This window comes from Schistocerca piceifrons, chromosome 1, assembly GCF_021461385.2.
Source record: "Schistocerca piceifrons isolate TAMUIC-IGC-003096 chromosome 1, iqSchPice1.1, whole genome shotgun sequence".
Taxonomy (NCBI): domain Eukaryota; kingdom Metazoa; phylum Arthropoda; class Insecta; order Orthoptera; family Acrididae; genus Schistocerca; species Schistocerca piceifrons.
The window spans coordinates 453,102,440-453,130,019 of record NC_060138.1 but is presented as its reverse complement, the minus strand read 5'-3'; the positions used below and the strand labels follow the sequence as shown (position 1 = coordinate 453,130,019).

Here is a 27,580-nt window from a genome sequence, read left to right as displayed (position 1 = left end):
GCACTCTGCAACATACATTTTTAACAGGCATCCAGAAAAGTTGAAGCCCTTCCTCTTGGAAAACTTCATTCTGGATGAATACTTTACACACAGTTAATGAATAATATGATTGACAACAACCTGCCCAAATATCTGACCACATTAAAGTACCCATTTCTGAAACATAGGGAGGAATGCTGACAGATCAAATCCTCCTCGTGAATTAATACTGGGAGCCTGTGTGCTGGCCAGCCTAGATGTGGCTTCAGGTGGTTTTTCACATACATCTAGATAAATATTCAACAGGTTCCCATGTCCTACTTTAGATATATGATGTAGAAACAGTCTGAAAAATGAAATGACATTTTATGCTAGATATAAACAAAAGGCGGGTGGGGGAGGGGGTGGGAGGAGAGGTGGCAGTAGCTTTAAAATGCATTTGCAAGTGGAGAACCAATTGTAATAATATCCCAAATATGGCATAGTTAGTTCTCTGTGAAACTGGAACAGTACCATGCCAGTCCAAACCTGGCTTTGGCCAGATAAAGGGCACCAGGAAGGAAGGAAGGATAGTTGACAAAAATGTTCACACATGAGTGCTTAAGGTCTTTAATCAACAGTGGTACCTGTTAGTCCTTAAACCGCACAGGAATGAACAAAAGCTGTTCATGGAAACTTATCTGTTTACTTGATTCGATGTCTTTTAATTTGATTTTACATGTTTTCCTCAAATCATTATGAGTGAATTTCAAGATACTAAAAGATAAAGTTCACATTCTACCCCTAGATCTGCCGATCAGACCTGACTGCCTGCCATGTCATCTTCTACCAATGGCATCATTAGGTGTAGTATGGAGGACCATGTGGGAAGCACACCACTATCCTAGTTATTGTTGGGGTTCTTGATCTTGAAATCCTTACTGACCAGTCAACTAGCTTCCCAGCTGGCCTCAAGAGACCGAGTGCATCCCATACCAGTCCTTGTAGCAAGTAAACATCCTTGTTAACACTGGGAATTGAACCCCTCACTCCCACAAGGCAGTTACTACTTTTCCTGATCATCTTTAAGTTTTCTTAAATGAAATAAATTCTTACATTGTGTGTTTATTGTTGTTGTTGTTTTCAGTTTCATTCCTTAAAATTATACTTCCAGATTCCAGTACTCTCTTTTGTTTTCTTTCAGTAAGTTCTGTGAATGTTATGATGTGTTCAAGGTGTTGTGTCATGAACACAGATGTTCAGTTGAATTAAAATTAAATAAACAAATCCTATCCACATTAGGTTCATACTCATGTTTCTGTGGGTTACTATGCAAACAGTTCCATTAAAACAGCTCATGGCAACATCAGGAAGACCATAACAACCTTTTTTTTCCAGACAGACCTATTGTAGTTGCAGCTCCTACTGGCTCTGGAAAAACAGTTATATTTGAGCTAGGTATAATATGGTTATTAATGAAGATAAAAGAACAGACACGTGACGCAAATTTCAAGATAGTGTACAGTAAGTATGTTTCATACAAATCTCACCTTTAAATTACTATAGAAAAGTGTAACAATGTAAGCATTGTAGTTTATTTCCTAATACTCGCTCTTCATAAGATCATTTACTATAATTTTAAACTCATATTCTAGTGGCTCCTATTAAGGCATTGTGTAGAGAAAGGGTTCAAGACTGGACCTCAAAGTTTTCCTACCTGGGCCTGAAGTGTCAAGAGGTCACTGGGGACTCAGATGCCACTGATTTATACCATTTATTAGATTATCATATATTATTTACAACACCAGAGAAATGGGATTCACTGACAAGAAAATGGAGAGATAATCACATGCTTGTAGAAGTTGTTAAACTATTTTTGATTGATGAGGTAGGTATTTAATTTTCATTTCAATTTAGCAAACTGTAGAGAAACAGAAAACATGTTTATAAATCAGATTTGTGGCTTTAAGTCCCCAATTCAACAACCAATGTCTTAAAATGGTTCTCATACATTACTATTTCTTACATCTAATTAGTGCTTTATTTGGTATGGTGCTAAGATGGAGTATACCTTTCAGAAACAATGCTGCATTAGTCTGCTCTGTTGTACGTTATTTTTTTGTATACCGCTGTGTAGGGATACATTATGGAAGGTGCAGTGATTATTGTTCATGAATTTCTGTTTTCCAATAATAAAATATTTTAACATGTATATAAGTGGAAGTGGTGGAATTTTATTTTCTCTAAATAGATGTCTGCGCAGTGTTATTCAACTTACTCCTTCAATTAGTATGATTATCTTGTTCTATAATATAAATGATTTCTAATTTACTTCACAATTTTCCCAAAATATTACATCACATTTCAATAAAGGTGGACCACATGCAAAATATGAGCCCTGATATTATTATATGAGATACAGTTCATTAGTATTCAGATTATGAAACTTGCTGTGCTCATTGTTCTATATATTTAGTTTATAAGTGTATCCCAGTTCACATTTAGTTGTATCCAAATATAGATAAAATTTGCGCCCTCAGTTGTGCCAATACTTTCTCAAACTTCATATGGACAGATTTATAATTAAGTTGTTTGTGTGAAAGTACTCTACTATTTACTTAGTGAGAACATAAATATTCCTTTGCCTCTTGCTGCTACTAAAACATTAGCATCACATGCAGGCTGATACATTTCACTATTACTGTTATGTATGTTTAACTCATTTACCTAAAATAAAAACATTACTTGGCTCAATATGGAAACTTCAAAGACCTCAAATTTAACAACGAATAAAGCTAACTGATGGATATTGACTGTTCTAGTTTCTGCTTGCTTAAACTTTATAAGATGTTTTCTTTCATAAAGGAGCAATGTAATACTAATATGTTAATTTTTTATCTCTCTAAGTAATTTACTGGGAATAATGGTATCAAAGACTTTTGTATATTTATGAATATGATCAACATATAAACTTTACTCTGCTAGTTAGTTGGTTACATGTTTTGTGAACCACCTGCATGAGAAATTGTAATAATGTGGAACAAGTCATTTTATATTCATATCACAAATCATTTTGTTAATGTGGCTACATGCTAATCATTTAGAAGTGTTCTTTTTATATAGAAAAGACATACAGATATGAGTTAGTAATTCCCACCCACTACCTTTTACACATTAGAATAATAAAATTCTTCTATGGAAAAAAGTGCTGTCTAGGAGAAACATTTCAGTTTGTTTTCAAATTTTACATCACTGTCTGTCACATATGTCACTGGGTAAGTGATCAAAAATTTTGGTTTCCGTGTTGTGCTTTTTTTAATTCTCTTCTTGCATCAATTAAATATACCCAAGGGTTTCTACTAGCCCTCATCTTTTTACCTACTTGATCCTCTGCTGCCTTCACTGTTTCATGTCTCTAGGCTACCCATTCTTCTTCTAGTCCATTTCTTTCTTCTGTACTTGTCAGTCGTTCCCTAATGTCTCTATGAAACTCTCTACAACCTCTGGTCCTTTCAGTTTACCTAGGTTTCACCAAAATACACCACCAAATTTTAATATTAAGAGAATGCAACCAAGTGTATGGTCCTGAGATTATTATGTGATATACTACTACTTGATAGTTGTGTTATGAAACATGTTTTGTTCAGTTTTCTGTTTATGTAGTATAATGTGCACATGTATTTAACAAAAGCAAAGCAACAGATGTTATAAATGCCTGCCCTATCTGATGGTACAGAGCAAACAGGGGAAATAATTCTTTTGTAAATTTTTGAAAAAATAGATAATAACTTAACTGAAGGCTACACATTCATTTTTTTCCACTGTGATCAATCTGAGCATTTATCATCTCAAGTAGCTGCCAATCCAGATAAAAGTCAATACAAAGCACACTATAAATAGTTTAAAAGTATTTTCAGTTATTTGATATTCAAACTCTTTTGCTTTGTTTGATAAATGTTACACAGTGTGGAAGAGTATGAGAATGCAGTATGCACATATAACTTTTAACACAATTATGATTTATTACTTTGAATATACTTGTACCTTTCGCCAATAACAGAAGTAAAATGAGAATTTAAGATGGCCATACACACTTTTGTAATACTTTTCTGGGACCAGCAAGTCATGTCCAAACATGACAGAAATTCATAATTCACCCTTCAAGGTCTTATGCTTATATGCATGATCTCTGACCAAATCCAGAGGCAACCTGAATTACAAACATTGTGTAATGTGTACTACAGCAGTCAACGTGTGTATCCTCTTTTATTTTCTGTTGAACCATATACTGAGTAGTTTAGTATTCTTTTTTTCCAATGTTTGTCCATTTGTTTCAGTATGAAGATTAGTTGGTGTCCTACTCTGGGTGGTGAACAAGACCACTGCACCAGTTTATCCCAGATTTATAATCAAAGTGTTTGCATCAAAGTACTCTGCTATATTCTGTGTGATTTGTTTGGTACTTTCCGTAATTAATATGCTCACATCATCTGTAGATTGGCATAGTTTTGTGTCACCATTTCTTATATCTAAATCATTCACATTGCTCCTGCCATTTGCCCATAGGTGTCAACAACGAATGGTAAGTAGCGCTCGAAAGAAACAGATTGCAGATGTCAGGCAGTTAGCTTGGACCTCAGTCAACATAACCTCACTCAAACATTAGTTGATTTGTGTCTCCATCGTAATGCTGTTCTTGATTGAAAATGGCAGTTTATGAGCCTAATTCTCATCATTTGTGGGAAGTGTTACTGTTTTGATTTAATATGAAGAAAACAGCAGCCGAATCACATCAAATGCTCTTAAGTACATATGGTAAGGATGCTACTAGTGAAAGAATGTGTCGTGAGTGGTTTCAGTGCTTCAATGTCCTAGACCGGCATAGCGGTGGAAGAGAGGATGTTTTCGAAGATGCAGAATTAGAGACATTGTTGAGTGAAGACTCGCATCAAACTCATGAAGAATTGGCATGATTAGTGCGAGTGACACAGCAAGCCATTTCAAAATGTCTCAAGTCTGTGGGTATGATTCAGAAAGAAGGAACTTGGGTCCCATGTGAGCTGAAAGCAAGAGATATTGAACAGCATTTTTGTTTGTGAACAGTTGCTTCAGAGGCAAATATAGAAGGGATTTCTGCATCAAATTGTGACCAGGGACAAAAAATGCATTCATTACAATAATCCTAAATGCAAAAAATCATGGGGATATCCTGGCCATGCTTCCACATCAACAGCCAAACCGAATATTCACGGTTCCAAGATCATGCTCTGCATTTGGCGGGACCAGCTCGGCGTTGTGTACTATGAGGTATTAAAACCAAGTGAAACAATCACAGGTGCTCATTATCAAACACAGTTAATCTGTTTGACCAGAGCATTAAAAGACAAATGGCCACAGTACAGTGAGAGGCACGATAAAGTGATTTTGCAGCATGACAACACTCGACCCCACATTGAAAAAGAGGTCAAAACGTACTTGGAAATGTTAAAATGGGAAGTCCTACCCAACACGCTGTATTCTACAGACATTGCTCCCTCTGACTATCACCTGTTTAGATCAATGGCGCATGGCCTGTCTGACCAACACTTCTGATCTCATGAAGAAGTCACAAATTGGATCAATTCCTAGATCGCTTCAAAAGGAGAACAATTTTTTTGACGTGGGATTCGTACACTGCCCAAAAGATGGGAGAAAGTTGTGGCCAGCAATGGAAAATACTTTGAATGACAAATGTGTAACCAATTTGTTTCATTAAATCCTCAAATGTTGGGGAAGAAATGGTGGAAGCAAAGTTGTACACCTTTTAAAATAAGACTGGATCCAATATGGAACCTTGGGGAACCCCTTGTTTGACCACAAACAAATCTAACTGATGAGTACCAACTGAGCCATTTACATCATGTGTTGTCTCTCCTCTTTTGTGGATTTATGATATAATCCAGTTTCATGTTTCTCCCCTGACACACCAATTCTGAATGTTAATACGTAATTTATCATGAATATGCTGGAGGTATGTCCTACCTATCAACAGCCTGTAGTATTTCAAAACAGAAGCTCTTGTCACTGTAAAGAAACAACTAAAGAAACAGAGATTACTGTATAATAGATGTAAAACAAAGTATAGGGCTATACAAAGAGAAATGCTGAATGAAATGCATTTGGCTGTCAAGAGAGCAATGCGAGATGCTATCAACTGATCAGAATACTATCAACTGATCTTTCACAGAACCCAAAGAAATTCTGGTAATATGTAAACACTGTTATTGGCTCCGAAGTTAGTGTCCAGTCCTTAGCAAATGAGACAAGAACTGAAACTAAGGGCACCAAAGCAAAAGTAGAAATGCTACACTCCATCTTCAAATGTTCCTTTGCCAAGGAAAAACAACGGAATTGCACCAATTTAATCCTCAAACCACTGAAAATATGAACGAAATAAGTATTAGTGTCAGTGGTATTGAGAAACAGCTAAAATTGTTCCAGGCCCCAGTGGAATCCCTATCAGATTCTATTCTGAATTTGCGGATAAGGTAGCCCCTCTTCTAACTATAATCTGTTGTTGAACCCCCAAACAAAACACCATGACCAGTTCTTGAAAAAGGCATAGATCACACCTGTCTGCAAGAATGGTAGTAGAAGTGATCCCCCAATTTCTGCCCAATATTGTTGACATCAATTTGTTGTAGAATCTTATAACACATTCTGAGCTAGCTCAAACATAATGACGTACCTAGCATAATTTGACCTCCTCAATGCCAGCCAGCACAGATTTTGAAAACATCGATCATTTGAAACTCAACTCACAATTTTTTCGCAACATACTGAAAGCTTTGGATCAATACAACCAAGCAGATGCAATATTCCTTGATTCCAAAAAGTATTTGACATAGTACCACACCTCGGCTTATTGTCAAAATTATGATCGTATGGGGTATCAAGTGAAATTTGTGACTGTCTGCAAGAATGGTAGTAGAAGTGATCCCCCAATTTCTGCCCAATATTGTTGACATCAATTTGTTGTAGAATCTTATAACACATTCTGAGCTAGCTCAAACATAATGACGTACCTAGCATAATTTGACCTCCTCAATGCCAGCCAGCACAGATTTTGAAAACATCGATCATTTGAAACTCAACTCACAATTTTTTCGCAACATACTGAAAGCTTTGGATCAATACAACCAAGCAGATGCAATATTCCTTGATTCCAAAAAGTATTTGACATAGTACCACACCTCGGCTTATTGTCAAAATTATGATCGTATGGGGTATCAAGTGAAATTTGTGACTGGATTGAGAATTTTTGGCAGGGAGGACACAGCATGTTATCTTGGATGGAGAGTCATCGTCAGACATAGAAGTAACTTTTGGTGTGCCACAGGGGAATGTGTTGGGACCCTTGCTATTTGTGTTGTATGTTAATGACTAAAATTGAACTGCTGATGTTGAAGAAGTCAGCATGGATGTGTATAAAATATCTGCAGACTCACAAACGTGGTACGTTTTTGCCAAAAGTTTCACAGCCGCAATAACAACATGAACCACTAGAATATAAAAAAATTGGCCTCCACCAGCTGAGATGCAACTATCTCAACAAATTGGCTGAAATGAAAAATACAGAACTATTCATTAATTTAGAGACGAAATGTCATTATCATAATCTTCATGAAATTTACATAACTTGTAGATCTTCATTCTTGAGGTGTAGCTTCGCTGAAAATTCTCCTGAGCTCTTCTTCTGTGCTGCTGTACAAAACTCATCATGTAATGTAGTAAATAAATTCTAGGTACACATATCCCATGAAACTGCTTTATTTGCATGCAGCAAATTTAGTAGTGAAAAGTATGTACAGGAAGTTCTATGTGCTGTGCTGTTCATGGTTGGTAACAAACTGCCCCCCTGTCTGCTACATGCAAACTGCTGGTATTTATATGATTTACAACAATAATTGACAATCAGAATTTACAAATTTTAAGAAATGAAAATTAGAAGTGAGTAACAAATTAATCCACTTATATACAAAAGTAACAAAAATAATGCTTTACAATTTTGTGTAAACTCGGACATAATTTTGTTAAGAATTTGAAGTAAGTTACAAGTTATCAGAAAATAATAGTAAATATTGCATTCTAATTGATTATAGACAAAATAAAAAAATTTAAGGCATTCCTACCATGCATATGAATCACAAACAATATGTTTATCAAAATAGCCAGACAATTTTCCAAAAATAAATTTGTAAGTTACAAAATACACTTAGTACTCATTGGTGTAGCAGGTTTACATCGATTACTTAGTAAGTATCAAAAGCAAAATATTCCTAGTATGGACACAAACTTCTTACTGAGTGCAGAATACAATAGCAGATTGTGATTTTACATAAGTTGCCTTAAACAGACTAATTACTGGTATAAGTGCATTGTAGCATTGTACATTAAACAATTAATTAAGCATAAAATAAATGTAGTCCCTTCAGAGGGATGCAAATGATGCCCAAGGGGCTGTTTTATTACAATACCCCCACCCAAAGACGCTTGGCTATCTAAGAGACCTGAGGCTCTTCCAAATTTTATTAAATAAACATGAATACAATAAAAAAATTGAATGGATATGAATTGAATTTTATTCCATCCTATAGGATTACATGGCTTATAGTGAACTTACATGTAATATAGGACATGTCAAAAATACAAAAACCTTCATTATCACATATTTCATAACTATTGTAACACCACTGACTACAATTTAAAATATTTACAAATTTAATGTAAGCAGTACCCATCAGCATTGTAAAATTCCTTTTCCACCAGATAGTCTTCTAGGTGCTTTGAAAACTTAGTGTCATGTATGTTGTCACACAGTTTTTTAGGCAGACTTCTTAGCAGTTTGTCACCTGAGTGCTGGGGTCCTTTTTCAAGCATTGTCAGTCAAAGGAGTATGATTTGTATATCATTCTTCTTTTGTGTGTTGTGGGTGTGTACACTAGCATTTGTAGTCCACTCTGTTCTATCTTTTGTTACATATAGTATAGTTTTATATATGTGCAAGGAGGAGAAAGTTAAGATGCTTAGTTTCTGCTTATTGGATCCAATCTTATTTTATAAGGTGTACAACTTTGCTTCCACCATTTATTACCCAACATTTGAGGATTTAATGAAACAAATTGGTTACACATGTGTCATTCAAAGTATTTTCCATTGCTGGCCACAACTTTCTCCCATCTTTTGGGCAGTGTACGAATCCCACATCAAAAAAATTGTTCACCTTTTGAAGCAATCTATGAATTGATCCAATTTGTGACTTCTTCATGAGATCAGAAGTGTTGGTCAGATAGGCCATGCGCCATTGATCTAAACAGATGATAGTCAGAGGGAGCAATGTCTGGAGAATACGGCGTGTTGGGTAGGACTTCCAATTTTAACGTTTCCAAGTACATTTTGACCTCTTTTTCAATGTGGGGTCAGGTGTTGCCATGCTGCAAAATCACTTTATCGTGCCTCTCACTGTACTGTGGCCATTTGTCTTTTAATGCTCTGGTCAAATGGATTAACTGTGTTTGATAATGAGCACCTGTGATTGTTTCACTTGGTTTTAACACCTCATAGTACACAACGCTGAGCTGGTCCCGCCAAATGGAGAGCATGATCTTGGAACCGTGAATATTTGGTTTGACCATTGATGTGGAAGCATGGCCAGGATATTCCCATGATTTTTTGCATTTAGGATTATTGTAATGAACGCATTTTTCGTCCCTGGTCACAATTTGATGCAGAAATCCCTTCTATTTTTGCCTCTGAAGCAACTGTTCACAAACAAAAACGCCGTTCAATGTCTCTTGGTTTCAGCTCACATGGGACCCAAGTTCCTTCTTTCTGAATCATACCCATAGCCTTGAGACATTTTGAAATGGCTTGCTGTGTCACTCACACTAATCATGCCAATTTTTCACGAGTTTGATGCGAGTCTTCACTCAGCAATGTCTCTAATTCTGCATCTTCGAAAACATCCTCTCTTCCACCGCTATGCCGGTCTACGACGTTGAAGCATTGATACCACTCACAACACATTCTTTCACTAATAGCATCCTTACTGTATGTACTTAAGAGCATTTGATGTGATCCCTGTTTTCTTCATATTGAATGAAAACAGTAACTCCTCCCACAAACGAAGTGAATTAGGCTCATAGTGATGAGCATGATCATCGTTTTCTTTGATACCAAGGGAATTGTCCACAAAGAATTCGTCCCACCCAACCAAACAGTGAATTCCATGTACTACTGTGATGTTTGGCGACAGCTCTGTGAAAACATGTGGTGACGATGGCCCAGACTTTGGCATCAAGGGAACTGACTGCTGTATCACGACAGCACAGCCTGTCGTCACACGTCCTTGCTCACCAGCCTGCTTGTGTCTGTGTATGTGCGGATGGATATGTGTGTGTGTGCGAGTGTATACCTGTCCTTTTTTTCCCCTAAGGTAAGTCTTTCCACTCCTGGGATTGGAATGACTCCTTACCCTCTCCCTTAAAACCCACGTCCTTTCGTCTTTCCCTCTCCTTCCCTCTTTCCTGACGAAGCAACCATTGGTTGCGAAAGCTAGAATTTTGTGTGTATGTATGTGTTTGTTTGTGTTTCTATTGACCTGCCAGTGCTTTCGTATGGTAAGTCACATCATCTTTGTTTTTAAATATATTTTTCCCGCATGGAATGTTTCCCTCTATTATATTAACATATTATTATTATTATTATTATTATTATTACAATAATAATACAATAATAACATTTTATTCAACACCAAATGATACACTGCATATGTACAACAACAGGTTACAATTCTTGCTACATAACACAATAATACATTCTTCTGAATATGTCATTGATTAACAAAATGGTCAGAGTACAAGTAAATGATTTGCTTAACTCAATATACATATTTTTTCAAAGCTCTTATTGTTCTGCATTTAAGTATGATATTCTTCTAATGTCTAAAAGGGATTTTGTAACAGGACTTTCTTTAGCTTAATTAAGCTTCTATTGTGGGAAGGATCATAACTGTACTGGGCAGTGCATTAACTAATTTTAAACCCGAATATTGTAGACTCTTTCAACAGAGTGCTATTTTGTGGCTGCTGTGCAAAATTTTGCTTTATTTCTTGTATTGTACTGGGGCAAATCATAACAAATGTTGGGCTGCAGTCTTTTAAGGAGTAATACAGCTTTCAGAAGGTACGCATTTATTATAGTTAGCACCCCAGTTTTTGGAAAGAAGCTTTCCTTTGGTTGTTGCTCCCCAAATTTCTATTCTGTAATTCATATAAGCGGAAGATAAAGTATGGTACGCTGTCTTTAGGACAACAATGTGTTTGCAGAATTTGCTAACTGTATTAACTGCAAATATGACTTACATGGAAGAGTGTCAACATGTGTGGCCAATTTTAGATTGCTTTGAATTGTTAGACCAAGGAATTTTATACTAAACTCTTTGTTTAATGATTCATTGCTTATGTATAGTTCAATTTTATCATTAAAACTACTGTTGTGGAACTCCTTGATAGATGTTTTACTGGTGTTTACATTTAACTAGCTTCATCAAAGCACTGAACAGTTTCATTTGTCACACTATTAAAGTCAGTCTTTAGTTTGTTCCATATTATGACTATATCATCTGCATACAGGACTACTTAGGAACTTTGAGTTCAATATTTTATATCATTTAAAAAATTCAAAAACAGAAAAGGACCCAGTACCGAGCCTCGGGACATTCGATATTTTATATTAGTGATTTTGGATTTGTGAATATCACTTTCAGATTTAAGCAGTTCAAACTGTTTCCAGCTCCTCATGTAAGACTTTATTATGCCATAAGCAGTGCCAATTTTTCACGAGTTTGATGCGAGTCTTCACTCAGCAATGTCTCTAATTCTGCATCTTCGAAAACATCCTCTCTTCCACCGCTATGCCGGTCTACGACGTTGAAGCATTGATACCACTCACGACACATTCTTTCACTAATAGCATCCTTACTGTATGTGCTTAAGAGCTTATCTAATACAATAACAGCATTCACATAGTCAAAAGCTTTCTCAAGGTAGGAGTATATAGATGCAACATGTTATTTGTTCTTGATGCCACTTATTACCTCTTCAATTAATTGAGCAGCTGCTGTGCTAGTTGGTTTATATTTTAGAATCCATTTTGATTTTCAAACATTAAGTTGTCCTTGTTGAGAAAATTTATAATTCTGTTTGATGTAATTTTTTTAACTATTTTGGAGAAGACAAGAAGTATTGAGATTGGCCTTTACTTTTCAATTTTCCATTTGTCACATTTTTTAAAGATCAATGTTACTTGAGTTAGTTTTAGTCTGTCTGGGAATCTGTCTGATTCTGTTTTATTATTTATTGCTACAGATAGAAGTACAGACACATTTTGTCTATACACTTTTAATACATTAATACTGATGTGATCATGCCCTGCAGAACTGGAAGGTCAAAGAATGAATGATGTTCATTATTTCTTTTCATTTTTTGTAGGGGCCAGATCGGTGCTATGCTCAGATGGATTGCCTTTAAAATTGTGCTGCAGGTTATTATGTTTGTCACTGACAGCCGAAGAAAAATGTTCATTGAAAATATATGCAATTTCAAGTGCGTCTTTTACGACAATCCCACTGTGGGCAATAATAGAGTCCATACGGGATTTGTATTTTCCTGTTCTAAAACTGTTTATTATTTCCCAAACACCAGTTGTTACATTGTGCGAAGGCTGAAGCTTGTTTGAAACATAGTTGCTTGTGGTCTATATTAATAAATCTTTATAGTATTCTTGAAAAATGTTGAACGCCTCCTTTAGCTTGATATTGTCTTTGTTACTCAAGATTACTGTTTCACACAGGAAGACCACACTGCAGTTCCTTCTCTAAGTCCTTGCACAAACGGAAAAATGGCTGACATTGAAATAAGTGTCCAAGGAATAGAAAAGCAACTGAAATCACTCAACACAGGAAAGTCCACTGGACCTGATGGGATACCAGTTCGATTCTACACAGAGTACGCAAAAGAACTTTCCCCCCTTCTAACAGCTGTGTACCGCAAGTCTCTTTAGGAATGGAAGGTTCCAAATGATTTGAAAAGAGCAGAGGCAGTTCCAGTTTTCAAGAAGGGTCGTCGAGCAGATGCGTAAAACTACAGGCCTATATCTCTGACAACGATCTGTTGTTGAATTTTAGAACATGTTTTTTGCTCATGTATCATGTCATTTCTGGAAACCAGAATCTACTCTGTAGGAATCAACATGGATTCCAGAAACAGCGATCGTGTGAGACCCAACTCGCTTTATTGTTCATGAGACTCAGAAAATATTGGATACAGGCTCCAAGGTAGATGCCATTTTCCTTGACTTCTGGAAGGAATTCGATACAGTTCCGCACTGTTGCCTGATAAACAAAGTAAGAGCCTATGGAATATCAGACCAGCTGTGTGGCTGGATTGAAGAGTTTTTAGCAATTAGAACACAGCATGTTGTTCTCAATGGAGAGACGTCTATAGAAATTAAAGTAACCTCTGGTGTGCCACAGGGGAGTGTTATGAGACCATTGCTTTTCATAATATATATAAATGACCTAGTAGATAGTGTCGGAAGTTCCATGCAGCTTATCACGGATGATGCTGTAGAATACAGAGAAGTTGCAGCATTAGAAAACTGCAGCAAAATGCAGGAAGATCTGCAGCGGATAGGCACTTAGTGCAGGGAATGGCAACTGACCCTTAACATAGACATATGTAATGTATTGCAAATACATAGAAAGATGGATCCTTTACTGTATGATTATATGATAGCGGAACAAACACTGGTAGCAGTTACTTCTGTAAAATATCTGGAAGTATGCATGCGGAACGATTTGAAGTGGAATGATCACATAAAATGAATTGTTGGTAAGGCGGGTGCCAGGTTGAGATTCATTGGGAGAGTCCTTAGAAAATGTAGTCCATCAACGAAGGAGGTGGCTTACAAAACACTCGTTCGACCTATACTTGAGTATTGCTCATCAGTGTGGGATCCGTACCAGATCGGGTTGACGGAGGAGATAGAGAAGATCCAAAGAAGAGCGGCGCGTTTTGTCACAGGGTTATTTGGTAACCGTGATAGCGTTATGGAGATGTTTAGCGAACTCAAGTGGCAGACTCTGCAAGAGAGGTGTTCTGGTGTAGCTTGCTGTCCAGGTTTCGATAGGGTACGTTTCTGGATGAGGTATTGAATATATTGCTTTCCCCTACTTATACCTCCCAAGAAGATCAAGTATGTAAAATTAGAGAGATTCGAGTGCACACAGAGGCTTTCCGGCAGTCCTTCCCACGAACTATACGCGACTGGAACAGGAAAGGGAGGTAACGACAGTGGCACGTAAAGTGCCCTCTGCCACACACCATTGGTGTAGCTTGCTGTCCAGGTTTTGAGAGGGTGCGTTTCTGGATGAGGTATTGAATATATTGCTTTCCCCTACTTATACCTCCCAAGGAGATCAAGAATGTAAAATTAGAGAGATTCGAGCCCACACAGGGGCTTTCCGGCAGTCCTTCCCACGAACTATACGCGACTGGAACAGGAAAGGGAGGTAACGACAGTGGCACGTAAAGTGCCCTCTGCCACACACCATTGGGTGGCTTGTGGAGTATAAATGTAGATGTAGATGTAGATGCACTATGGAGTAATTTTAATTTTTCCCTTGCTTCAATGACACCATTATTTTTCCAGATACTGTTGTTTATACTTGTTGTGTGTTTAACTTTTGTGGCTAAATCAGGGCGTGTGACATAAAAACAGTACACTATCACAGGAAAAACTATCATTCTCAGGCCATGGTATGTGTGCTAAGATGCAGTTCTCAATTTGTTGATGTTATCATTATACATCATTCATCTGCTTACATACAGTTTCTTTTTATGGACAGAGGGTATCTCATTTGCCTCCTGTTGAAGTTGTAGTGCACGGTGATTAGAAATGGCTTGTTTTAGAACAGATGTACTGTAGGAAAGATTGGTAATGTTTGTTATTTTGTTGTCCAGATATGTTTTGCTGTTGCCAATTTTTCTAGATGGGTCATGGATGAGTGGGATCAGACTGAATTCCTCGAGTAGGTGGTGTAGCTTTTTGGGGTAGGTGTCATTGGTTAATAAGTCTGTATTTATATCCCAATTTATTATAATATTTACATGGTCATTTAACCCAGAAAATTTATAAAATCAGCAAGAGTTTGACAGATTTTAAAAAAGGCATCCATACATCAGGTGACCTGTACACGCCAATAATTGCTATATATTCTCTGTCCCATTTTAGATATACTGCAGTAAATTCTGTGACGCCTTCTATGCAAAATGCACACTCACAAAGCTTCCTCACTGCTTTCTAATTAGTAACAGTATTTCATCTTAATCATCTCTCACCCAATTGGAATATTCATTACATCATAGCTCCACTAAATTAACACAATAGTTCTTTTGCTAAGCTAATTAGCTCTCAACAACTTTACACTTTCATATTGTTTGTACTTTATTAACATGAACGTACTTCTTTCTTTCATATACAATAACTTTTTCAAAGACAAAGTGAAATATTTAAACACAAGATGCAAAGAAAAAATGCATCATGGGCAGTCACATATCTGATTCGTAAGAAATATGACCAATGAATTGCTGTTGCAGTTAGAGAGAGACCACTGAAAGCTTTCAAATTCATCCCTCTTGTTCATTCTTACATGTACCATTAATTATAGCTTTGCTGTTCCCAAAGTAAATATGCAATCAACATAATTGCCACAAGACACATTCCCTTCTCAGTGACAGAAAATGTAGTATAATATCCAATGTATGGGCAGTTATTTACAAAAACACAAATGTACTTAATACATAAAATGGAAAGATTATGTTGACGTATTTTAGTTTGTGCTTTTCACATTTTATTCCTTCCTCTGATTTATTCTTTTCCTTGAGCAACCAGATATCCTAATCAACTCAGCAAGAAAATTATAATAATAAAAATACAAAATATGATTGTAAGTGTGAAAATTACTTACAAATAGTGTAAAGCTTTCCTAACTTCAGATCAACGTCCTCTGCAGGTAACATTAGCTTCCTTTCCACAGTCATTATCAAGTCATTATCTTTAATGAATTTGGCATTTTCATTTTTCTTTAATGTGAGTTTCACTTGGTCTTGATTTAGTGGAAGTTTGATTAATTAATGACACTATCAGTGAATAGTAGTACACTTTCCTAAATGTTAATCATCACATAGTTGAAGTCATCACTGTGACAATATAATGCTATAAAATCCCTAACACTAACAACTGCAGCAAAAATCATCACGTATATGTTACCGTAACAAGTATCACAGTCTTGTACAAATCATAATATTAATACCAATTTAATATCATAGTAAATCATCAAGTCAACAATATGTACATTAAAGAGTCCCTTACTCTACCTGTCACCTACCATAATCACTAAGTACAGTAAAAGAATAAATTCTTCAGACTGCATATCTAAAATACTCTCTAACATGAAATCCTACACCTTTCTCAGCATAATTTACAAGTAAAACAAAAGTGCAAGGCACTCAATGTTTATATCTCAGCTTTACTTACATCACAAAATACTGAAAGCCAGTAAAGCAGAAATTAGTAATAAATCATTAGCATTCACAATATACAAACGTAAATGTTATGCTGCAGAGCAGTAAAGAGACTTTTCTCAACAAGACATAGTATGTCTTTCTTGACAACTTGTTGGTCTGAAAACTTCCAAATAGTCACAGATCAGGAAAAATTGCCTGCAAAGCCTTCATGTAATTAGCCTCACATTTCATAAAGAACATCCAAAATGGCATCCTGAGTAACAGTAACATCAGTAAAACAATGTTCTGAAAACATCTTTAACTCATGTCTGGGTACATTAATATTAATCATATGATCAGAAGAATAGTTATTCAAGGCTGATAACTAAGAACAGATGGCTGGAATGATAGTAGAAGATAACTTTAACAGGTTGACAGAAGAAAAGAGGATGCAGCACGAAAGACAAAAGTGGAAACAGTGCTACAAAAACTCAAGACTCTGTGCAGGCTACTGCGTATGACAAACAAAGAACGTATGTCCCTCTGGCAGTTAGCACAAAAGTGTAACCTGTGAATAAAGCAATCACAAAATAGTTAACGCCAAATCCTAGCTAAATATGTCACGTAGCCTGGTTTTTAAATTATAAAATCATCATAACACAACCTAATTCTGACATTAATCGCTACACAGTGTAATATCAAAGGCATTCTGCAACTTCAAATCATATTTCCAGTACTGAATATTAAGTAAGGCAACAAGCATTCAGGAGACAGACGCTCAACATATAATTGTACTAGACAACAAGCAAAACATATGAAATAATAAAAGTAGAGTACAATAATTAATCAGCTAAACAACAAAACCAAAATTATTTTCATAAAGTCTAGAAATTTATTTCAGTTCTTCACTAAACATCACTTTTATTTTCTGTGCAATAACAACTCATCTAAAACTTTAAATTTTACAAAAAATAACATACCTTTCTGACTTTTGATTTTAATAGCCCTTTGAAGAGTATACTACTGTTTGTAGTAGAATGCTGCTTATCTTAGATGTTAATCAAACGAGGAAACGCCAGATAGGAAGATCAGCAATGTAGGAAAAGATAGATTGCTTCTTACCATAAAGAAGACGTGTCAAGATGCAGACAGGCATGATTGAAACCGGCCCAAGATTATGGAGTTGGTGGTTGTGTGTACGTGATGTATGTGTGGGAATGTTGTGTATGTGTCTCTGTTTACTGATGAAGGCCATGGCCAAAAGCTATATGTGAGTGTCTTTTAATCATGCCTGTCTGGAACTTGACATGTCTCCTTTATGGTAAGTAGCAGTCTATCTTTTCCTACATTGTTGCTATCTTAGATGTTTGTCATTGTTGTAGGGGTGAGTATTGATTATCTTGCTTCACTGCAATGCAATTATTTAATTGGGTTCATTTTGCAAGTAGGAACAGGAAAAGTGCCACTCTAAATACAAACAATGTGTACTAACAACTTTGAAAATCATTTCCATTATATTGACAAAATCCAATAAAGTATATTGATTTTAACATATCCTGCTGTACTGAATGCAGCTTAACTCCAACAACTTTCCACAAGGCCTAGCTCCATAACAACTCTCCACAAGAACTAACCTGTGGGGATACTGCCATGCCACATTAAATAATACAACACAATTACAGGCACCAAATTTCATTCTTGTCAGTGTCACATTATAAAATTACAATCAAAAATTTATGAAAAGTAAAGTTGCTACTCATCATACGGGGAGATGCTGAGTCATAGAGAGACACAACAAAAGGACTGTCACAAATAAGCTTTTAGTCAGTAAGGCCTTCGTCAAAACTAGATGACATACACACACACACACACGCAAACGCAGTTCACACACACATGACTGCAGTCTCTGGTAACTGAAGCCACACTGTGAGCAGCAGCACCAGTGCATGATGGAGTAGCAACTGCTTGGGGGTAAGGAGGAGGCTGGGCAGGGAGGGGGAGGAATAGTAGGGTAGTAGTCACTGACAGTGAAGTGCTGCTGGAGAGTGTGCAGGGACGAGTTGGAGAGAGGGTAGAGCAGCTATGTGCAGTTGGGAGGTTAGATGGAGTGCAGGGGACAGATGAGGAGTGGGGGTGAGGGGGAGGGGTATAGCAGTAAAGGAAAGAAGTAAAAAGACTATGTGTGACAGTGGAATGAGGGCTGTGTACTGCTGGAATGGCAACAGGGAAGGGACTGGATGGTCGAGGACAGTGACCAACAAAGGTTGAGGCCGGGAGGGTTATGGAAACATAGAATATATTGCAGCCAAAGTTCCCACCTGCACAATTCAGAAAATCTGGTGTTCATGGAAAGGATAAATATGGCACAGGCAGTGAACCAGACATTGAAATGAAGGATGACGTGTTGGGCAGCATGCTCAGCAAAAGAGTAGTCCACTTGTTTCTTGACCACAGTTTGTCGGTGGCCATTCATGTGGACAGACAGCTTGTTGGTTGTCTGTCCACATACAATGCAGCTGGTGTTCGTGGAAAGGATAAATATGGCACAGGCAGTGAACCAGACATTGAAATGAAGGATGACGTGTTGGGCAGCATGCTCAGCAAAAGAGTAGTCCACTTGTTTCTTGACCACAGTTTGTCGGTGGCCATTCATGTGGACAGACAGCTTGTTGGTTGTCTGTCCACATACAATGCAGCACAGTGGTTGCAGCTTAGCTTTTAGATCACATGTCTGGTTTCACAGATAGTTCTGCCTCTGAAGGGGTAGGTGATGTTTGTAACCGGTCTGGACTAGGTGGTGGTGGGAGGATGTACGGGACAGGTCTTGGATCTAGGTCTATTACAGGGATATGAGCCATGAGGTAAGGTGGTGGGAGCAGTGGCTGCGTAGAGATGGATGAGTATATTGTGTAGATTTGGTGGATGGTGGAATACCACTGTGGGCAGAACACTTCTTATTTCAGGGCACGATGAGAGGTAGTCAAAAATCTGATGGAAAGTGTAATTTAGTTGTGTAAATCAGAGTGTAATTCAAGGTTGGGAGGGTAATTATGTTCTGTGAAGGCTTCAGTGAGACCCTTAGTATATTTTGAGAGGGACTGCTTGTCACTGCAGATGCGACAACCACAAGTGGCTAGACTGTATGGAAGGGACTTCTTGTTATGGAATGGGGGACAGCTGTCGAAGTGGAGATACTGCTGGTGGTTAGTAGGTTTGATATGGACAGAGGTACTGATGTAGCCATCTTTGAGGTCAAGGTCAACTTCTAAGAAGGTGACTTGTTGGGTTGAGTAGGACCAGGTGAAGCAAATGGGGAGAAGCTATTGAGGTTCTGGAGGAATGTGGATTTGATGCCCTCGCCCTTGATCCACATCGCAAAGGTTTCATCAATGAATCTGAACCAGGTGATGGGTTTATGATTATGGGTGTTTAGGAGGGATTCCTCTAAATGTCCCATGAACAGGTTGGCATAGGATGGTGCCATGTGGGTGCCCATAGCCATACCCCAGATTTGTTTGTAGGTAATGCTTTCAAAGGAGAAGTATTTGTGGGAGAAGATGTAGTTGGTCATGGCGACAAAAAAGAAGGTTGTTGGTTTGGAATCCACTGGGCATTTGGAAAGGTAGTGTTCAATAGCAGTAAGGCCATGCACATTAGGGATGTTAGTGTAAAGGGAGGTGGGCATCAATAGTGATGAGCTGGTACCATATGGTAAAGGGACAGGAACTGTGGAGCATCAGTGGAGGAAATGGTTGGAATCTTTCATATAGGAGGGTGTTTGGGATTATGGACTTTAGAAAGCTTGTAGAAGGTAAGAGTGCGTGGAGTGATAGGGGTGAGAAGAGAAATGGAGTCTGGGGGGAGATCTTGGGATGGGCCTGAGGTTCTGGGATGGACTTAAGGATGTGAGGAGTGACTCGAGGTCTTGCTGGATTTCTGGAATGGGGTCATTGTGGCAAGGTTTTATATGAAGGTGTCTGACAGCTGGCAGAGTCCTTCTGCCAGGTAATCCTCATGATTCAAAACAATAGTGGTGGAGCCTTTGTCTTGAGATAGAATTATAAGGTCAGGATCAGTTTTTAGCTGTTGGACTGTGGCTCTTTCTGCAGATGTAAGGTTAGTTTGCATTTTGAGGGATTTGGGGAATGATCATGATGCAAGGTTTGAAGATAAGAAATTCTGAAAAGTCAACAGGGGGTGATTTGGGGAAAGTGGGGCACAATTGGATGGAGGAGTGAACTGAGTTAGACTGGGTTCAACATTGGTCTTTGGTTGAGTCTGATTGGTAGGTTTGGTGGCAAAAAAGTGTTTCTACTGTAGGGTCCAGGAGAAGGAGAGAAGGTCATTTACAAGTGATGCATGATTGAATTTGGGAGTGGGGAAAAAGTTGAGACCTTTGGAAAGAACTGATATTTCTGCGGGGCTAAGGCTTCTGGAGAAAGGTTCATGACCGTTTTCTGGGTCTGTTTAGGTTCTGGATTCTTTGTGGTTGTGGCAGGAAGCTTTCTCAGGGTGGGATAAATGTAGTAGGTTTACAAGACAGGGTTTATCAGCTAAGTGGGCATGTGGTGGAGGTTTAGAGTTTGTTATTGAGATGGTGGAGAGTGATACGTGAAGGTGGGAGTAGGAAGTGTGCAGGGTGGAGAGTTTTTTTGAGTTGGCATTGTGCATGTTGCTCTAGTTCCTGGAGGGCAAGAATTTCAATGTGTGTTATGGGTTCCAGGAATTTGGGATTGAATAGCAGGAGAATCTTGCGGATGGAGAGAAGATATTGCACGGAGATTTGGGCTTGGTTGATGTGGTTTTACAGGACTATGTAGGTGAGGGCTAAGGATTGGCAGAATCTGAACATATGGAGGTCATTTTGGAAGGAGGGATGGCAGCTGGAGATGGCTAACTTGGTGAGGCCATATGAGGGATTCCATGAACCAAGCAATAATGCAGGAACAGTATGTTGAACACTACCTTTGCAGAACATAATTATCCTACCAACCCTGACAAAAACAAATCTCCCATGCCTAACCCTTCTGATCTCCCACCTCCTTCCAAAGTCTCACCGTCTAGCCACAGAGGAGCAAACCCCATATAACTCAGTAGCACCCAGGTCTGGAGCAACTGAACTACAGTCTCCACCAGGGTTTTGACACCTCTCATTGTGCCCTGAAATGAGAAATGTCCTGCCCATCATCCTTCCCACCCCTCTTACCTATGTAATATACTCATCCATCCCTACACAACCATTGTTCCCAAAGCCTTATTTCATGGCTCATATCCCTGTAATAGGCCTAGATGTAAGACCTGTCTCATACATCCTCCCACTACCACCTACTCCAGACCAGTTACAAATATCACCTATCCCATCAAAGGCAGAGCTATCTGTGATCTAAAAACTAAGCTGCAACCACTATGCTGCATTCTATGTGGACATGATAACCAACAAGCTGTCTGTCCGCATGAATGGCCACCGAGAAACTGTTACCAAGAAGCAACTGGGTCACTGTGTTGTTGAACACACTGCCCAACATGATATCCTTCATTTCAGTGACTGCTTCACAGCCTGTGCCAAATGGATCCTTCCCACCAACCTCAGTTTTTCCGAACTGCGCAGATAGGAACTTTCCGTGCAATATGTCCTACCTTCCTGTAATCCTCCTGGTCTCAACCTTTGTTAGTAATTGTCCTCAACCATCCAGCCCCTTCCCTGTTCCCATTGCAGCAGTACACAGCCCTCATTCCACAATCACACACATTCTTTTTACTTCTTTCCTTTTCTGCTATCCCCCTCCACCCCCTCTCCCCTGACCTGTCTCCTGTGTTCCGTCTAACCACCAAACTGCACAAAGCTGCCTTACACTCTCTCCACCTTGTCCCTGCATGCTCTCCAGCAGCACTTCACTGTTCCTCACCTCACCTGCCCAACCTCCTCCTTACCCCTACCCAGTCACCACTCCATCATGCACTAGTGCTGCTGCTCACAGAGTGGCTTCAGTTGCCAGACACTGCAGTCGTGTGTGTGAAATTCTTTTGTGTGTGTGTGTGTGTGTATGTGTGTGTGTGTGTGTGTCTGTGTGTGTGCGTGCACATGTGTGTGTGTGTGTGTGTGTGTGTGTGTGTGTGTGTGTGTGTGTGTGTGTTGCCTAGATTTGACAAAGGGCTTACTGGCCGAAAGCTTATTTGTGACAGTCTTTTTGTTGTGTCTATCTGCGACTCAGCATCTCTGCTATATGGTGAGTAGCAACTTTCCTTTTCATAATATTGGTACATTCCATCCTGGGTTTTCCATTGTTTGCGTCAAAAATGTATGTTTTATAATGGATTTTTTTTGCCTTATGTAATAAAACAGGTTGCAACAAATCTTCTGTCATTGATACAATTCTGATTGTGCAAGTTTTCATACAAACTGAATTAAATGTTTATCTTTGAACAAAGATGTTTGTGTGGATGTGTGTTATTGCATAAAAAACTTCTGAGGTGAACAGATTTTTAATTTCTGATTCCAGGGCTATTGAGAAGACAATTATACTACAATGTTGTAAGGAAAGTAAATTTGCATGAATTAATAGTCGAAAGGTACATTTACATGGCGCAGAAGTGTAAATAATGTCCTCAACAAAGTAGACAAAGTTACTCAAAATGTGTGAGGAAAATATATTGATTGTTTATAGAAACTGGTCTGGGTGGTAAAAATCTCTTTAATTCTTCAAATGCACTCTCCTGTCCACATGAATTTCACACTTTTCCTTAACAACTATGTGAGTACTTGTGCTATTTCAGAAACCCTTTCACAAATTTCCTGCTGCAATTTGAGATCCCCAAAGAAGATTGTAGTTCCTTAAATGGCTTAGGCACTGGGACCTCCCATGTAGCTAGCACAAGACTCAGATCTATCATTACTCTGTCTTTACTAATTACAGGGCCCAAGTACCCTACCTCTCCTAATGCAAAATGGACCTTCTCTGTGCTCAACAACAGATGCACAGCCCTCAATCTCTTTCTTCAGACACTGTTTATTGTGCTCCATGTCTTTTGTGAATTCAGTGGTACTGTCTAAGTAAAGTAGATACTGGCTTGGTTTCAAACCTCCAAACACACCACCTAAAACTGAAATGTTGTAGGTGCATTTTTCAATCCAAAGGTCATTCTCTTGAGCTGATAGTGCCCCATGGTACCAAAAATGTTCTTTGGTGTGTCTTCAGAAACAACATCCAATTGACAGTAACCACTGTTTAAATCCATGATCAAAAAGAAATTACATTGGCCCAGATTATTGATGGTTATGGTAATGTTGGGGATGGGGTATGAATCTGTTATGGTCTTGCTGTTCAAGTGATGGTAATCATGGCAGGACCTGTATTGTCTAGAACAATCCACAGAGTTTTTGGTACAACCATGACTCCTGCATCCCACATACTACTACTCTCTTCTATTATCCCATCAGTTAACTACTTGTTAGTAAAATCTTCCATAATCAGCTGAAAATGCCTTTGTATGCAATATGGTTTCTGATACACTGGTGCCATTTAGTATCAAGTCACAGGCATTTCTTACAACAGACACTATGGGGAAAAAATCCTCAAATTCAAAAGACAATTCTTCCATTCACCCTCTCTCTCTCTACTCCCTTTAGATGCTCGACTTTCATACTATTGGAGTCTTAACTGTGGTTTGGGGTTGCTTGTGGTCCACACTCCTTGTGCACCACCCATCCTCATCTGGATCATCCAAACTTGTTATCAACATCCCCCTCTTTATCTTCACTTCTCCATCTATCTTGCTGGATCTAATCCATCATTCTTTTCTAGAAGTTTTAGAACATGTAACTTACACACAAGTAGATCTAGCTTCACAGTCACTAAAGTGCCTTCTCGGTACCACCTGGCACTTAATCATTTGAATCAAGTATTAGTGCAATTGTATGTGGTTCAACTGGTTTGTCTAATATGCTAGACAACCCTCACAACATTTCTATACTGGCAACAGCTTTCCCTAGCTGGTATGTCATTCTACTAAGTTCTACCGTATGTTGACAAAAGTCAGTTACAGCACAATGTTGATACAAAAAGACAAATCCCAGGATTATACTGCAGTCTTCGCTTACATGCAGTAATCTCTCTACACCACTTAAAGCAAACAGTCCCTACATGAAAATCTATGTCCATTGGAGGCAGTCACTTCAGCCTTCACGCTCAATCATAGCTCGTTACTGTCGTGAACCATACTAACGGCCACGAGGAGCAATGGACCTGGGTGAGCCTGCCGCGGTTTGCCTGTTACAAGTTTTCACTGTACTTTTGAGACTTGTGTGAGTCACAGACAATCCAGTGCTGTTTCTTACAGAGCTATAATGATGAAAGAGGACATTCTGTGAATGTTAGTAGATGTGATGTATGTTCTCTGGATGGACCTGGAACAAGCCAGGGTATTTCCTGCTAGAAGAAGTTACATGTACTAGCTGAATTTTGTTAGGAATTTGTGTAGATTTCATTTTAGATGAACAAGGTCTGCATGATAATGTTATCTGATTTTCCTGAAGTGTACTCATGTAGCCATGTCACACAAGACTGCTCAAGATCTATTTTCAGGCCTCTATTATTTTCTGAACAGTCATGGGTTAAAGCTAGTGGTATATTATGAGAGTATGCAGTTTATTTGCAAATGTTATTATGAATGCGGTCTTTTGTGTGCTCATAACAAATATGCTTTGGGAGTAAGTGAGCCAGAAATACTCTGCTTTGTCTGTTTAAGACTTTCTGGGAAAGGTACGATCTGTATTAGTTAGTGTAAATAAATCGTTGTCTACCAGATATTGTGAATGCCTGATTTAAATTATTAAGTCATTACATAAGTTGAATTAATAAGTAATGCATATTTTGAAGAGCCATCAGGTCCACTGATTGAAAGTTTATCAAAGAGCCTCTAGCTATTAAAGTCTTAATTTGCGAAAGTGCCTTCTTCTCTAATGGACAAACAATATTATGAAGGTGCACTGTAATTTTTCATTATCTATGCTTTGTTTTTATGTGTCTGATGCCAAATTTATTAACATTTTATTCAAAGTTTTAGAAAACACAATTAATGACAGATAGCCAAGACATGGGATGTGCTCATTACAAACTATAAAAACTGTTACATATCTTTTGCTCACAGTATAATTTAAGTTAACTCAGCTCAAAATAAATTTGAACAGCTCAGTCATGGACAAAGGTCACTTTAAAAAATAAAATAAAATGGACGATATTTATTTTTAATGGAATTAGAAAATGTGTTCCTTCGACTTTATTGAGATCTGAATGATATTTATAATGTACTTAAGGTACTGTCTACCCGATTTCAACTTGGGACATTGTGGAAACAATAATCATAATATTTTCCACTTTATGTTATCTTATATTTTCAAAAAAAATTGCTTAATTATTTTAAAAAGATATGAGAAAAAAACAGGAAATTTATTTGACAGAAAAGATGTTTATTACTGCTATTTTCAATTACAGATAGTGGCTGAAACAGATATGTGTGATCCTCTGATCTAACACAGTGTGAAAGAGAGGGATGCAAAGTGCTACTCATATACAAGAGAAGCACAACATGCATGAAAAGACTATGTGCAAAAGTGTGTCACATTCAAAATCTACAACAGTTTCAAACAGCAATAAAGACACAATCAGGGACAAGTGTGTGAAAATGCATGCGTTGGAACTATGGCTGTTCAACAATGTTAGTGGGGAAGACTTTATTAGCCTTTCACATGTTTTTACTTCTTGGCACTTGCTCAACTCATATGACTATTCCCTGCTTCTGCAATGTTTCTGAACAAGACAGCATGGAAATGCAAAGCTCAAAATATTGTGAAGATGAAATAATGAATTCATCAAATCAATACTGGTGCCATGTATGGAACAGTGAGAGTACAAGAGATTTTGCCTTCTTTGAGAATTGTCTCTCACCATATACAAGGTATATTGAATGAGAAGTGTGGTCTTACCCCAAGTAAAGAAAGCTATTGTCCAAAAAGAGTGTTCTATGATGTGCGATCTTTGGACTGACAATTATCGCATGTACATTATCTGACTGTCACATCCTAGTATTATTGTAGACTCTGAGGACAGGTCTGAACTGAGAATTAATGTGCTCCTGACAATGAAGTTTGTAGCCATTTCAAAAACAAGTGAAAATATTCTTAGAGAGTTACGTGAAAAATTGCCTGAGACAGATATATCTCCTCTGGAACTAAACAAATGAAATTTGTGGTGGATCAAGGGCTGAACATGAGAAAGCTCTTCAACATCATAAATGTGTGCCATGCAGAGTGCACTGCATAAACACAGCATTAAGACACTGAATGACAAGTTCCTTAGTGAAGAATTGCCTGATGTTTATGAATCCATCCAGGCAGTGCGCAGAACTGAAGGATATATATGAAATCCTCTGATTTGATGGCAAGTTTGGAAAAAAACATTACATCAAGATGTTGAACTGATGAAACAGCATCTACCTGATGTTAGATTCATTTCATTCACCAAAAAATGAATTTGAGAATTTGCTGCTGTCAAAAAAATAAAAATAAAAAAAAATAAAAAAATAAAAAAAAATAAAAAAAATCCTTTGCATTCCCACTAGTAGTGCTGCAAGCAAAAGAAATTTTAGCAGTACAGACTTAACTGTATGAAACAAGCATTGCTCATATCAATCCAAAATGTATCAACGACATTTTATAAATTCATAACAATAAGAGGGACAAGGAAACTGTTTAATAAAAACAGTCAGATCATAGGAGATGGAACACACCTAATATGTGTAAACGATCTCCACTTGTATACTATAAATATAACATACAGGTTTGTATTCAGAAGTTTCTGTTACCAATAGATTTTTGCTTTCTAGACATATAGATATATTATATTCCGTATTACATTATCTTCAACCTATACTTCATTTACTGATTTCATTTGATCATTTACTACTCAAGTAGTTTTAATCTTATTTTTCATTTAAGTATACAGAATGTTATTTCTTCC

At 37.8% G+C, this 27,580-nt stretch overlaps 1 protein-coding gene across 1 annotated transcript in view; it reads left to right on the top strand.

Moving 5' to 3' along the window:
* The window catches only part of LOC124735050 (probable ATP-dependent DNA helicase HFM1), a 108,716-nt gene that overhangs the window by 25,631 nt on the left and 55,505 nt on the right, over nucleotides 1-27,580 (top strand). The window contains exons 3-4 of the mRNA XM_047248558.1: nucleotides 1,357-1,482; nucleotides 1,614-1,846. Coding sequence (XP_047104514.1) covers nucleotides 1,357-1,482; nucleotides 1,614-1,846 — 359 coding nt within the window. The remainder of the gene's footprint in view (nucleotides 1-1,356; nucleotides 1,483-1,613; nucleotides 1,847-27,580) is intronic.